The sequence below is a fragment of the Blennius ocellaris genome (assembly GCF_963422515.1).
Source record: "Blennius ocellaris genome assembly, chromosome: 19".
Taxonomy (NCBI): domain Eukaryota; kingdom Metazoa; phylum Chordata; class Actinopteri; order Blenniiformes; family Blenniidae; genus Blennius; species Blennius ocellaris.
This window is the reverse complement of record NC_137668.1, coordinates 19,571,373-19,584,740: the sequence shown is the minus strand read 5'-3', so window position 1 is coordinate 19,584,740 and position 13,368 is coordinate 19,571,373. Positions and strand designations below refer to the sequence as shown.

Genomic DNA, 13,368 nt, shown 5'->3' with positions numbered 1-13,368 from the left:
GAAAAAAAAAAGGGCAAGGAGCAAGGAAAGATGGTGATTCACTTCAAATTATACTGGATAGGTACTTTGCATGTGTCACATAAACGTTGCACAGACTTTCACTGTGCTTTAAGTCAAGATTTGCCTGGAGTTGACGTGAATGTTGAGAGATTTGCATAAAATTTGCCAGACAAATCTACCATTTTATTTCTTTTTTCCCCTTGAGAGCAGATTTAAACACCCCCAACCGCTATGAGATCATTCAGAAAGAACCCCTGTAAATTTTTTTGAGATTTTCCTGATGGTTTATGTCCGATTGTGTCGAAAAACAAGCCGTCACATGGGACACAATGAATTTTAACTAAGCAGTCTCACTTATTTTCCATTTATGTAATGACATGTTAACCATTGCATGATCGGTGCATAAACTCTTACGGGTGCAGCTCTAATGAAAATGACAATCTGTCAGGTCAAGAAGTTAAAATGAAAACCAGGATCAAGTATGAAGCCGGCCAGCGACAAGTCATCTGACTATGAATCATCTCTCAAGAAAAAAAGCTAAATTATCCAGCAAGGCTCTCTCAAAACATTGTCAGACTTTAAAAATGAAAGCAGCTAAAACAGAAATCCAACTCTTTCGTCCAGTCTTGTTTCAAAGCTGTGAAGTGGATATCCCACAATGCAACAGCACCTGTCAAATCCAGGTTCATTACTCAGCGAGCACCACGTCAATAAGAGCTTCAAGCAACCAAATGTCTGCAAAAGAAGAACGGGAATGTCCTTAAAAGTGAATTAAATCCCAAGCACAGTTCTGAATTAATCTGAGAGGTTGTGTCCGGCCCCCCTCAGTGTGACCTGCCAGCATAGCCAGGTGGTCACTTTGCATACAGTAGTTGTGTCCTTGCAACAAAGGTTAAAGTCACACTTTCATTACGACAGGCAGGTCAATACTACAATCCAAATCTGTTGTTGACAAAGTCTGGGGAACCTCAAGATGGGCGGTGTGAAGAAATTGTGTCTTAAAGGGGACATATCGTGCAAAATTCACTTTCTAAAGGTTTTACAGCAGTAATAATCATCCCCATGCCTGGAATGACATCCCAGAAGTGAATAAAGTCTGTCCTCTCTCTCCCTGGCTTGTTTCTAATTTTTTGAAGGTGTGTTGCCAATCAGAAATCAAACCCTATGAAGGGTCATCGGGGGGTTTAGTCAATCCTAATCAAGGTAGGCTCCTCCCACAATTAGGCAGCTCTGCTCTGGCACATGGCACCATGAGAGGAAGTACTTCCTCCTCTTCCCTAGATGGGCATGTGTGGGGGCGGAGCCAGTCCAGCTCATACAGACACAGCAGATTCGGAATGCAGCTCCTATGATCCAATTTTCAAATGGAGAGAATATTAAGGAAAAGCTGGTTTTGTGGCAATAAACTTTGAATACAACAGTTTTTGGACCAATGAGATGATGCGGGAAGTGTTAAAAAAGCTGAATAATATGATGCCTTAAAATAAAACCAAAACACAAGGAAGTCTAGCATTAGACCAAAAAAGACAGACGTTTAAGGAGGGAGAGGTCAGGCATCTGCAGGGGAGTTTGGACACATCCTGTCACATTTTTAAAATAAAGAAAACCCCGCTCTGAATAACCTGTGACCCGCTGTTTGTCGTCACACAGGAAACAAATCTCCGGCCTGTCGGTGTGTCATATGTTGCACACACAGCTCAAAAAAAAATGGGGGGAAAAAAAAAAAACATCTCTTCGACATACAAAAAGTCACCAGCATCATGTCGAGAAAGTGGGACAGAGTTTAACTGAGAGGTTAAACAGAACCACGACCATCTGCTTCAGCCTGACGGGCTGCGCGCTAAACACAACAAACCTGCAGTGACGACAACAGAGAAGAAGAAGTAGAATGGATGGAAGAGTGCAGAGAGGACAGAAGGTTCAAGCCGAGGCATGTCGGTGTGTGTGTGTGTGTGAGTGAGTGTGTGCGAGTGTGCAGACGGAGCTGGCAAAGAACGAACGGTGAGTTAGACACTCGCCTCACACCGAATAAAAACCCTCCAAATCCCGCCGGTTTACGTCAGCACTTCAAAGGTGCAGGGCTTGCTAACGATCTGCAGCGGCCCGTCATCCGCTCCGATTCCACCGCTTGTCGACGTAGACACAAAGATTCCTTCAAAAGCAAACCAACGCCGGCAAAACACCCTCAGACGGCTTCTGATTTGGGGATTTAAGCTCTAAAAGTTCCAGACAGTAAAACCACCTTTGATTCAAAGATCCACTGCTACTTGCAGCTCCTGCTAGATGTTTTTTTCCTGTTGTTGTTTTTTTATTATTATTTCTTTTGAAGCTATTAGGATGATTCCTGCAGTTGTTCATGGTTTTATTTTGCAAAAGAAAACACGAAAAATAAACAGCACTCATATCAAATAGGACAGACTGTATGTTTCTTCTATTTGCCTGTTCGTAACAACAACTCTTTGTTACTTGCAACAGTTTCGGTTAATGTTTCACCAGATGACACTAATCACACTGTTATAGTCACTGTGAGAACAACTTGCACTAGTTTCAGACAGAATCTACATTTAGCCGTTCACCGTAGCTGCTTTCAGCAATGTACAAGTGTAAATAGACAAGCTGCATCATATCGGACTGAGGGGAGAATTTTGAGTGATAAACTTGTTTTAACTCACAAAAAGAAGCCAATGATTTACACTGTAGATAGGAAAATAAAAGAGAACATTTTAATTTCGGCTTTTGTTTGTTTAATTCACAGTAAAAGCTGCACTGTGGAGAGGTTAGTCCTGCCTCACAGTCAGTTTACGTGCTCTCCCTTCAGCTCAGATCGGCTCCAGCAGCTTCAGAAGATCGATGAATGGATTTCCAGAGAGCAATGTGACAGCGTAGTCATCCTCCCACATTCACCTCTGATCAGACACTCAGTAACATGGGGAGTCCAGATGAAGTGGGAAGAAATCTGTAAATGCTTACGTTACAAACACATGTTAATAAAGTCCTGTGCAGTAAATCGCATCCACACACAAACGGATCTCAACCCTGAGACATCGTGGGAAATTTGACTGGTGCCTCCAGCTCCTTGTTACAGCTGGAGGAGATAAACAAAATCCCCCCGCAAAAAAATTCCCACAGTGTCTTTGACTGCACTGTACGAGATCAGCCAGCAGCTGCACAGGAATAGTCATGTTCTCGTCACAGGGCAAACTTGCGAGGAGTCCTGTTTTGAAGCGTCTGCGTGGGCCGCAAACTGCACCGAGCTCGGCGACGCCAAATCATCCGAGGACAGGGAAGGAAAACAAAATTACAGGGAGTCCTGGGGGAGTACAGCTGGAACGGACACACCCTCTGGAGCTGATATGGTGGCTTGTCTTCCTGTTGAAAAGATTGTGTTTTCTTTCCACCGCTTCAGTATATCTGTCACTCAAGCTTGATCTCTAAAGAGAGCTGTCGCTCCTTTTCGCCCTCTTTTTTTAGACGTGGTTCACCACAGATGTTAACTGCCTTAAAATTAAACTGGCACAGCCATCAGTGGCTGGGAGACTTCTTTTTTTTTTTCTTTCTTTTTTTTTTTAAGTGACGTTGCACCCACATTTAACTCGGAATATCACTCAAACTTCATGGGCGATTTCATAACATGATTCTGCTGTAAGCCAGGGCTTTTATAATCTATAATGAAAAAAAGAAAGAGACAGCAGAGAGAAAACAAATCAATGCATTCCTCTCTGCCTGTACAACCCTCTAAAAATCGAATGTGTGTGCAGCTTTCTGCAGATTCCCATGCATGTAGTAGGCATTTACACACATTTGAGTGTGAGGAAGATATGAGGCAGCGCCGGCAGATCATAAAAAGCCATGCACTGACATGCACTAAGTGCTCGCAGTGTATCAGCACATCCCTGCAGCCTCCCAATGGACACTTCAGTTGGTTCTGTGGGTTTAAATGGTGAGTTTAATGACCTCAAGGAATGTAAAGAACTGTTGCAGTCATGCGGACTTGTAGGGGAACTTGTCCCACACGGGCCTGGTCTATCAGTAGTTTATGAAGCAGCGAAATAATTATATTGATAGTTTTAAAAAAGAGAAGAAAAGAAAAGAAAGAAAAAGTAAAGAGAATAAATAAAAGAGGGCAGCAGAGAATTAAATAGTCCCGAAAGAAAAAAGAAAAAAGAAGAAAGACAGAAAATCGGCGTTTCCAAAGTGTAAGTAAAAGCTCCACAAAGCTTCTTTATCCATGTTTCCTGTCCCAACAATCCTCCATTCCGGAACAAAAAGGCGGATCAGAGAGAGATAACCCTGGAACAAACTCCTACCTGGACATAGTTGTTCTCGCAGTAGTCCGCGACTCTCGTCAGGTTCTGGTAACTCTCCACCAGCGCTCTTTTCCCGGCAGGAATCTCTTCCTCTAACAACATTTGTAGCTCTGCCATCTTACATGTCTCCGCAGAGCCTCCCTTCCCTCTGCCTTCCCTTTGATTGAAACGGCCCACAGAACCAGATCAGCCTCGGGAAAAAAAAGAAAGCCCTCCTCTCTCTCTCCCTCTCTCCCTCTCTCGCTCTCTCGCTCTCTCCCTCTCCGCCTGCTGCTGCCTGGGTGCCTCTCGCTGTGGCTGCTCCTGCCGCCGGAGATCGTCTGTGTCTGCGAAGAGGCTCACTCTGCAGTGAAAACACAGTCTGAAAACAACCGCCATCCTCTTAAAATAATGACCTCATATTAATGCTTGCAGTCATTGTGTGTTTATTTGTTTTGTTTTTCTTACCCTATTTTCAAATCTTTCTATCGTTTTATATTTTCAATCATGTTGTTGTAACTATTGCAGTTTGTATGTTATTTTGTTTGTTTGTTTGTTTGTTGTCCCACACGTTTGTGTTTTCCAGAAAAATGTAAAATACATAAGCAAGAGTGGCTATGTAGGTCGCTATATATGTTTATTTTGTTTGTTGGTTATTTTCTGTTTGCTTTTATTTCTAACTAGAACATTTTTATTTGAGACAAAGGGGCAGACAATATAAGTTAATCTTCTTTCGTCTACCTTTCATTGAGGAATGTGGGTGCTTTCCATTCTGTCCTGTTTTGTGTTGTTTGCTGTTTATTTGAAAATGTTCACCATGAAATAAATAAATAATAACATTGCATTCAACATTCTTGTTCAACACTATAGTTCACCAGCTTCGGTTTGTTTTTGTTTGTTTGTTTTTGTTTTACCAAACTAAATACACAATGAATCTTGTTATTCCAAAATAAAGAAAGAGTGGGAGTTCATTTCTTCCGTTCCTATCATGAGGCATTATCAGGCTCGGACTGAAGCATGCTTGGAAATGTAGTTTTAAAAACGATGACTGGCAGCCAGTGAATTAATGTTTTTGTAACAAAATCATAGAAGTATGATATAAATTTAAATATTTGTCCCTCTTTAATATTTTTAACATTTTAAGACGAACGTCCAACGTGTTTCTTACAATGCCGGCTTCAGTCAAAACTAAAAAAAAAATAAAAATCGTTTTTTATAGGCGCAAAGGATTGTGGGACTTGACCGACTCGTCAGATCGCGTAGAGAACTACATTTCCCAGCAGCTCGCCTCTCCCTGGCTTTATACACTGTTCATGGCGTCTGGTCGAAGGCTTCAGACGAGTCGCCGTCTGACAAACAGATAGGCCGGTGAATTTAACGGTGAGTAATGTCATTCTTTAGTCTTCCCTTCGAGACTTTGGCCGTCAAAGTAGCTTTTAGCGTAAACAGGGGCGTGAATAAACCCGTGTCGCACACTGGATGTTGTGTCCTACATAGACAACCTCCTCCTACTGGTGGTCATAACACACTGGGGAAACTCAAGTTGAAGTCAGCTGCTTTTGAGAGTAGAAGAATGGAGTGAGTTTAAATCAGTTATTATTATTATTGTTTTTTTTTTTTTTTAAACCGTTGCCGTGTGTTTGTTTGCTGTGTGCAGGTTGTGCGTGTAAGCCGTCAGTGAGTGACATGATGGAGGTGGACACCATCAGGGTGGAGGATGATGGGCGTCTGGTCCAGGTCAGGTTTGACGCTGCTGTCAAAGTCATCAAGAGTTTACCCCCGGACGGTGAGACACACACACACATAATTCTGCACAAATCAGTATGTTTGTGAAAATGTAAAGTAAACAGACAACTACACATTTCCTGTGGCTGAAGTTCTGAATTTTCTCTCTAGATGTAACTGCAAGGCCACTGCACAAGTTATTAGATTTTTTTTTTTTTTTTTAATCCTTGACATCTTGACCATCCTTTATCCTGCAGGGCGCTGGAGCCAATCCCAGTTAACTAACAGGGCAAACAGAGAGATAGACACCCACACGTGCTTCCCAATGAACTTTCCCCTTAATCTGAGTTTAATCTGTAAACATTAATACTATATTTGCAGTATGGTACAGAACACTAATAATAAAAAAAAAATGAAAATACACCAAAAATTTTCTAATTTAAATCTAGAAACATGACTTGACAGGTGGGTTAATAAACGTCTGCATGACAGATGATTTACACAGGGAAACCATTAAGCTTTTAGATTTTTACCCCGTTTCTCACAGCATGCACCGCCCATGTTTATGTCAGACCATCACAGGGGCAGTGCAGCAACTCCAGTCTGTCTTGGCTGTGCTACGATTTTAAAATAATCCACTTTGCGTAGCAGTAAGTGAGCAGAGTGGACTTTCCTCCCAGCAGCGGCTTTCTGCAGTATCATAACAGCCTCTTATCAAGGTCGACTCTGTCTCAAAGCCCCTACAGACTCACGAGAGACAGAAGTCAGTAAGAATCATCGTAACCTGACTGCTGAGTGTGCACTTTTTTTCTTCTTCTTTTTTAAGAAAATCAAGGTTTTGGTTTTTTTCTTTCTCTCAGGTCCCTTTCAACCCTCAAATGACATGATGCTCAAGTTCTACAGTTACTATAAACAAGCCACGGTGGGGGTGTGCAATATACCCCGGCCCGGCTTCTGGGACGCAGTCGGCAAAGCGAAATGGTAACGTTTGATATTTTTTTGTTGAGCGTGCAGCATTCCTTCTCACATCTGTGGTATGCCGCACAAAAAATGACTTTAGGCATTTTCTGACCTTGATTAATTTAATATTAGACTGTAGACTTATAGATTGAATTTCCTCTGGAGCCTCAAAACATGTAAATTCTCTGAAATGAAGAAAAAGCATCAATTTCAGTATCATTCAGTACAATTTCAATATATATTATTACATTTTTACCTCTAGTAGAAGTTTTTAGCTACTTATTATTTCCCTATTTTTTCATAGTTTCCTTGTTTTACTATTTAATACACCTTAGCTATTTAACCACTTTATCTATTAAACTATTTATAGCTGCTGTGCGTTTCCTCGTTGTCACTGTATTCCTAAATTATTTGATCATTTCTTTGGGCCATTCCAGCTATTCTTGCCATTTTACTTTATATAACTGTTTTTAGCCTATTTGAAAATCAATGCTTTATAAAAAAAAAAAGGAAAACATAAGCAAGATGTTTATTTACTCTGTGTTGGCTGATCTCTGGACTCGGGAGTGTGACCTCTCACCCATGAGGCCTGGCGCTCCCGACCAGAGTATCACAGTTGGCCGTCTCGCATGCTGACTCGCAGGCCAAGCTGAAAAAGTGTTGAGACTCAAGTTTATTTAAGATGTGACTGTGCGTTATTTCATGCAGGCTTTTATTTTGGCAGGGACGCGTGGAGTTCACTCGGAGAGATGCCAAAGGAAGAAGCAATGGCGGCCTACGTTGATGAAATGAAACTGGTATGAGAGTATAAAGGTTGAGCCAGTGCATTTTTAAAGTTTCACTCAAGCTTCCAGTCCATCATGTGTCTTCCTGTCGGTCTCACTCCTCTCTGCTGCAGATCCTGGAGGGCATGCCCATGACCGACGAGGTGGAGGAGCTCCTCCGGGTGCTCGGGCCTTTCTACGAGCTGGTGGAGGAGAAGAAGAAGATCTGCCAGATCTCCGACCTGAGCACAGGTCGGTTCGCCGCCTCCCTCCACTTGCAAATCTTTCACTTTGTCGCAAACGCCACGCGGAGCTTAACCTTCTTATGATTTGCCTTCTTGTTGTGCGCTCAGCCCGTTTGACACAGTTTGCTAGGCAGTTGGAAGGCAAGTACATCACCGTGTCAACGTGGGTCTGCTGGTGCAGTGGAGAGTCTGTCTGGTGCCGTAGCTCACATGCTTTTAGCGCTTTTTAAGTAGAAGAAATAGACGCTGCAGTAAGAAATAGACGCTGCAGTAAGAAATAGACGCTGCAGTTTATTTTCGCGCCATTCAACATGAGGAAACTGTTGAAGTCAATGGTTGACAGTCTCATGTAAACATTAGCAGTCGCCCCGTCTTAACCGTTAACTGAAAGCATTCAGGAGTGCGAGTTAAACTCTGCGTTGCCGTGCAGGATTCAGCTCCATGCTCAACTCGGCGCCGTCGAGGAGCGTGGCCAAAAGCATCGTCAGAACCATGGAGATGAACGGTACTCTGGAGACGCGCCCCGCCAGGATCAAACCCCCGCAGGAGGAAACGCCACAGGAGGAGGAGGAGGACGACGACGACGATGAAGAAGATGAAGACGATGAAGAAGAAGAAGACACTGAAGAAACTGAGAATCCTGAGATCAGAAAAGGTATTTCTTTTCAAGTTTTCCCCAGAGGGCGTCTCGGCAGTTTTAGCTGTGGTGTTGCTGTCATGAGCAGCTGAGAGCAGGTCTCGTGTCAATGTCACAGTGTCCTCTTGTTATTTTTGGAGCACCGAGCCGCACACCAAGTAGTCTGCTTGTCGAGTGGTTCATTTTACCAAATCATTTTCCAGACCTGGACTTGTTTTTGTGAGGGACTTTGCTTTGAGTTTCTTCCAGCGGCGTCTGTATGAACGTTACCGAAGCACTTTTAACACACACACACACACACACACACACACACACAGCCCCACGACAGAACTACACTCGTGTTTACTTTGCTTCACTTTGCACATGTAAGTGATCAGTGTATCTGACTGTTGGTGGAAAATCGCACATTAATGTTTTTAAGTTATTTAGATCTCAAAACACTAATGAAAAACTAAACAAAACTGATTATACGACGTTAAAAACGTGAAGGCGAACAACTCCAACTAGGGATGGAGTAATAAAAGGTTGTTTCTTTCTTTCTGAGAAAAAAAAATTGAGATTATAGTCGTATATTATATTATAGTATATACTAACCCTACCCCCCCCCCCCCCTAATTAAATCTTGATGAGGTGGGTTGTTTGTTTATTTTTTGATTTGTGTTTTTTCCACTCAAGATGAGAAATCGTCTGTGGCACAACCAAAGAAAAAAGGCTCAGCCAGGAGACACAAAGTTCCGCTGCCTAACGGCAAAGTGGCCAACGGGGCCGTCCACCTGACGAACGGGGGCCACGCCAGGGCGGCCCTGAACAGCGACGGCTCCCCGTTGGACTCGCCGCCCGTCGAGCCGCAGCTCAACGGACACCACGCAGGTCAACAAGGTCCGTTTTTTGTTTTGTCGCAGAATGGCCTCCGAGTGCCCGGCCTTGTACGTGTGCGCCATGTGATCAGATTATCTGCTTAGTGTGCTTCAGCACCGCCTGAATCTTAACTCTTTGCGCGCCAGCTGCTCCTGGGAGAGTTTTAATGGAGTTGATTACTACGGAACTAGAGCATCGTGTCGTCTCTTCGTCGTTGAGACGCTTACCTCTTTCCTCCGCCGTCCCGTCAGATCCGAGCGCGTCTGGACCCGCTCACCTGGCCAGCGACTCGGACAGTGAAGTTTACTGCGACTCGGTGGACCAGTTCGGCCAAGAAGAGGCGAGTAAAGCTCTGGAAGGAGCTCGTGTATTTTTTTTTTTTCTTCTTAAAAAAATGTTTAAGGGTCCGCCAGAGGCTCATGACCGTTGCACTTCCTCCCCTTCAGAACTCCGAGCAGAACCGCTCGTTGGATGACCTGGACGAGGAGGAGGGCCATCACGTCCCGGAGGAGCCCCCGGCGGACTGCCGGGGGCCGCCGCAGGGGGTCCGGTGTGGGGGGGAGGACAGAGAGGCCGGGGGCGCCATGTCGCAGAGACCCCGGCAGAACGTGGACTCTGCAGGGGGCTCGCTGGTCCGACGGGGACGGGGTGAGGCTCCGCTCCGGGTTTAATGATCCTTTCAATATCCTCATCTGAAGTTGTACATCCACTGGAGCCTTGATTGAAGTTTAACCAGTTTGAGCATACGTAAAACACATTGGGGGGGGGGTTGTTTTCAGGCTCCAGGTCTCCGGGCCACAGCTCCGGCTCTGCCGTGCCCCCGCACAGCGCCGGGGACGGGGACGGAGCCCGCTGGGGGGGGCCGGGGACTCGGGGAGGCAGCCTGAACGAGCAGATCGTGGTGGCGCTGGCCAGACTGCAGGAGGACATGCAGAGCGTCCTGGAGAGGCTGCACACCCTGGAGGCGCTGACGGCCAGCCAGGTATTTTCCCGCAGAAATAACAGAATAGGAAGTGCGTACACTCCAAAATGAGGATAAAGCTTCAACTTCATATAAAGTGTGAGGATAAGGAGGTCGTACTTTGACTCGGTAAACATGGCCACAAGCACAAACAACCTCTGAAGTGTTTCGTTACGCAACCATAACGTGTCCCTTTGCTCTGTCCACTGCAGGCCAGGTCAGCGGCGCTCTCGCCGACGTTCACGTCGCCGCCGGCGAGCAGGAGGAGTCGGGTAAACAAGCCTGTTAAATTTTAAGTGTGTTTGGGTGAAATGACAACACACACGGCAACAAGGCCATTCCGAGTGTTTCACATCAATAAACACGGGCAGAGAATGAATAGGAATTCAGTGAAAATATACAGATATTCAAGAGTAAATCTGGTAAATTGGTTCTATATGTAGAGTGATGATTATGTGTTTCGTTACCATCTGTTGTCAGAATATGTCTACGAATTTCAGGGGGGGAAAAAATTTCCAAACTTATCTGTAAAAAAATGTTTCCTCAGAAACCCTCCTGGTGGCCGTTCGACATTTCTCCGACCACCCTGGCCTTTGCGGTCATCTGGCCATTTGTGGTCCAGTGGCTCGTCCGTGCGTACCTGCAGAGGAGGAGAAGGTCTGAAACACAGTTTACAACATATTACCTTTTTTTTTTTTTTTTTTTTTAGTTCAAATATGAAATCTAACTTAATGTTTCTTGTTTCCTGCTCCGTCTCTCTTCACCAGACGAATCAACTGATTCCCCGGCGGGCATCGTCATGACTGTAACCCCCCCCCCTCCATGCTTTACGCCCCACAGCCCAGATATTTGCTTTTGCACTATGAAGAAGGCATGTCGGGTAGCGAGTGAGAGGCGGCGAGGATGAGGAGGGTGGTTGTATCGGCAGCCAGTGATCATTCAACCCATTTTCATGACGAAACCACTTCACTGTCTCTCTTGAAGTCTACAGCTGGACTGATAGCAGTGTGAAGCCTTTCACTTCTTTACGTTACTCAAAATGGTTTTGCTGCATCAAAACTTGGCGTGTTTTGTTTTTTTCTTTGTTTTTTGTAATGCTTGATGTAATTTGCCCAGACGTAATGCTGCTATGATTAAAAAAAAAACAAAAAAAAACGGTTGTAATAAGGCTAGAATAGACGTGAGGCTTGAATGTAATAATATACTGTCCAGTGAGAGTCTTTAATTCAGACATTAATTTAATATTTATTGCTTTTAGCGGCAGATACAATGAAGGCCGGCAGAGTCCCGCTGAGGTCCGTGTTTTAAATGTGTAGGTCAGACGAGGTTTCATCATTGCTGCACGACGTCCATGCGGTCTCCTCCATTTATTTTTTTCACTTCACTGTCCTAGAAGAAGTGCCTCTACGTCGATTAATTGGTTGGTGGCATTACGAGGTCTCACATTCACATGTTGTAGCATAACCCATGTTGTTCTGGACCAAATTGATAGAAATCAAACTACGTGAACGATCCATGAGGTGATCCGATTTTTGTTATTTCATTAAAGTCTGTGCTTGTTCACGCCGTGATGTTTCTCCATGTATAATTTGAACGTGTGACTTGTTAATGAGTGTGTGAATATGGTGAAAAGATTTTTTTTTGGGGGGGGAGTGATCATAAATTGCCTGCGGAAGCAGCGAGTTCTAAATTGTGTACAATAGCTGTACAGTTCAGATCCAAATGCAATATTTTAATTGCATCCCTGTGTATTATTAATGTAGAATATTATATTGACAGAGTTTGGCATCTGCAATAGTACTAATCTGTCCAGAGCCATTATGTTTTAATAAGAGACGTGACAGTTTACCTTTCTACTGAAATGGACTAAGGCTTTTACACCCTCTCTGCCTGTGGATAGAGTGGTGTTTGCATGTGATAATCTCAGCCTGAAATAAAGTTTTCACAAAGCTTTCAAGTTTGTTCCCGTTTTTTTAGATGAACACGACTAAAATAAATACATCCTACAGCAAACCAATGAACAGTATGGTCTGAATTACTGTGCACACCTCAGAATGTTGATAAATGTAGATTCTGCTTTCATTCAAAGAAAATGGAATCATATTTCATGTAACTCTGGGGTTCCTGGATGATTGTAGGATACACTTACACAGGTCAGATGTAAATACACATTTACATCTTCAAGCTGTTTAGAGTCACCAATTAACGTCACCTGTATGATTTTGGACTGTGAGAACAAATAAAGACAAAATCGAAGCATGCACATGGAGAACATGGAAATTCCACTCATAAAACTGGACTTCAACCAGGGATTTCTCACTTATATGACAATGTACTATTTTATAAGCAACAGCAGACAAAGCAGAGGGTGAAGGGTGTAACCATAATCACTTTCACTTCAGTCATTTAAGAGCCAGTGACATTAAACATATTTAAACATTTGACCTAATTCTCATAAAGCAGCGTCCAACATGAACTGTTGGGCCAAAGCAGTATAAAGACTGCACAATAATCTTAATACAGCAAGCAACACGCTTTTCTCTACTTGAAGTGCAAAGTCCAGCCTGAAACATTTAATATTTATCTGAAATGCTAGAGTGTAGACGCATTATGTGCTTTAACAAACTGTTCTCGCTCAGCTGCGATCATCATCCAATGTTAATTCTTCTTTACTGCCCAGCGTAGGTGTTGCCACGACGCAACATAAATGCCATCCTTCAATGGTCCAAGTAGCCACACAATAACAGTTTCTCAGCGAAAAGTTAGTTAATTTACAAAGTTCTCAAGTGAAGACAAACAAACCAAGGGTGGATGCATAAATCAAATAGTAAGCTCTATTAAAAATATATATATATATTTGTAAAATTACCCAAATCACCCTGTTCTCGCAGGGGTCCAACTTACCTAAGAAACAAGAGTAAAAAAACAAAAA

The 13,368-nt window shown here is 43.6% G+C and overlaps 2 protein-coding genes across 13 annotated transcripts in view; one reads left to right on the top strand and one right to left on the bottom strand.

Annotated features, from left to right (window-relative positions):
• abi1a (abl-interactor 1a) overlaps positions 1 to 4,538 on the bottom strand; it is a 48,442-nt gene extending 43,904 nt beyond the window's left edge. For all 9 annotated transcript variants that reach the window (XM_080514932.1, XM_080514934.1, XM_080514937.1 and 6 more), the window contains exon 1: positions 4,308 to 4,538. In XM_080514932.1, the coding sequence (XP_080371058.1) occupies positions 4,308 to 4,424 (117 nt within the window). In that variant the 5' untranslated portion in view covers positions 4,425 to 4,538. The remainder of the gene's footprint in view (positions 1 to 4,307) is intronic.
• Positions 4,539 to 5,564: 1,026 nt separating this feature from the next.
• Positions 5,565 to 12,388, top strand: acbd5a (acyl-CoA binding domain containing 5a). Of its 4 annotated transcripts, none has more exons than XM_080514874.1 (13): positions 5,565 to 5,666; positions 5,944 to 6,072; positions 6,872 to 6,992; positions 7,696 to 7,768; positions 7,870 to 7,987; positions 8,411 to 8,635; positions 9,293 to 9,487; positions 9,727 to 9,815; positions 9,934 to 10,123; positions 10,255 to 10,457; positions 10,649 to 10,708; positions 10,984 to 11,093; positions 11,204 to 12,388. In XM_080514874.1, exons 2-13 carry the CDS (start codon positions 5,973 to 5,975, stop codon positions 11,214 to 11,216), a joined length of 1,497 nt encoding a protein of 498 aa, XP_080371000.1. In that variant the 5' UTR covers positions 5,565 to 5,666; positions 5,944 to 5,972; the 3' UTR covers positions 11,217 to 12,388. The 4 variants fall into 4 exon arrangements, with proteins under 4 accessions (XP_080371000.1, XP_080370998.1, XP_080370999.1 ...); XM_080514872.1 differs by having other exon boundaries at positions 9,922 to 10,123; XM_080514873.1 differs by having other exon boundaries at positions 9,293 to 9,496.
• Positions 12,389 to 13,368: the final 980 nt, after the last annotated feature.

Excerpts from the sequence above, each read along its gene's own strand:
- acbd5a (XM_080514871.1), top strand. The coding sequence starts at position 5,973 with ATGATGGAGGTGGACACCATCAGGGTGGAGGATGATGGGCGTCTGGTC. Across the intron at positions 9,497-9,726 it reads ACACCACGCAGGTCAACAAG|ATCCGAGCGCGTCTGGACCC; the intron begins GTCCGTTTTTTG and ends CCGTCCCGTCAG. Across the intron at positions 9,816-9,921 it reads ACCAGTTCGGCCAAGAAGAG|AACTCCGAGCAGAACCGCTC; the intron begins GCGAGTAAAGCT and ends CCTCCCCTTCAG.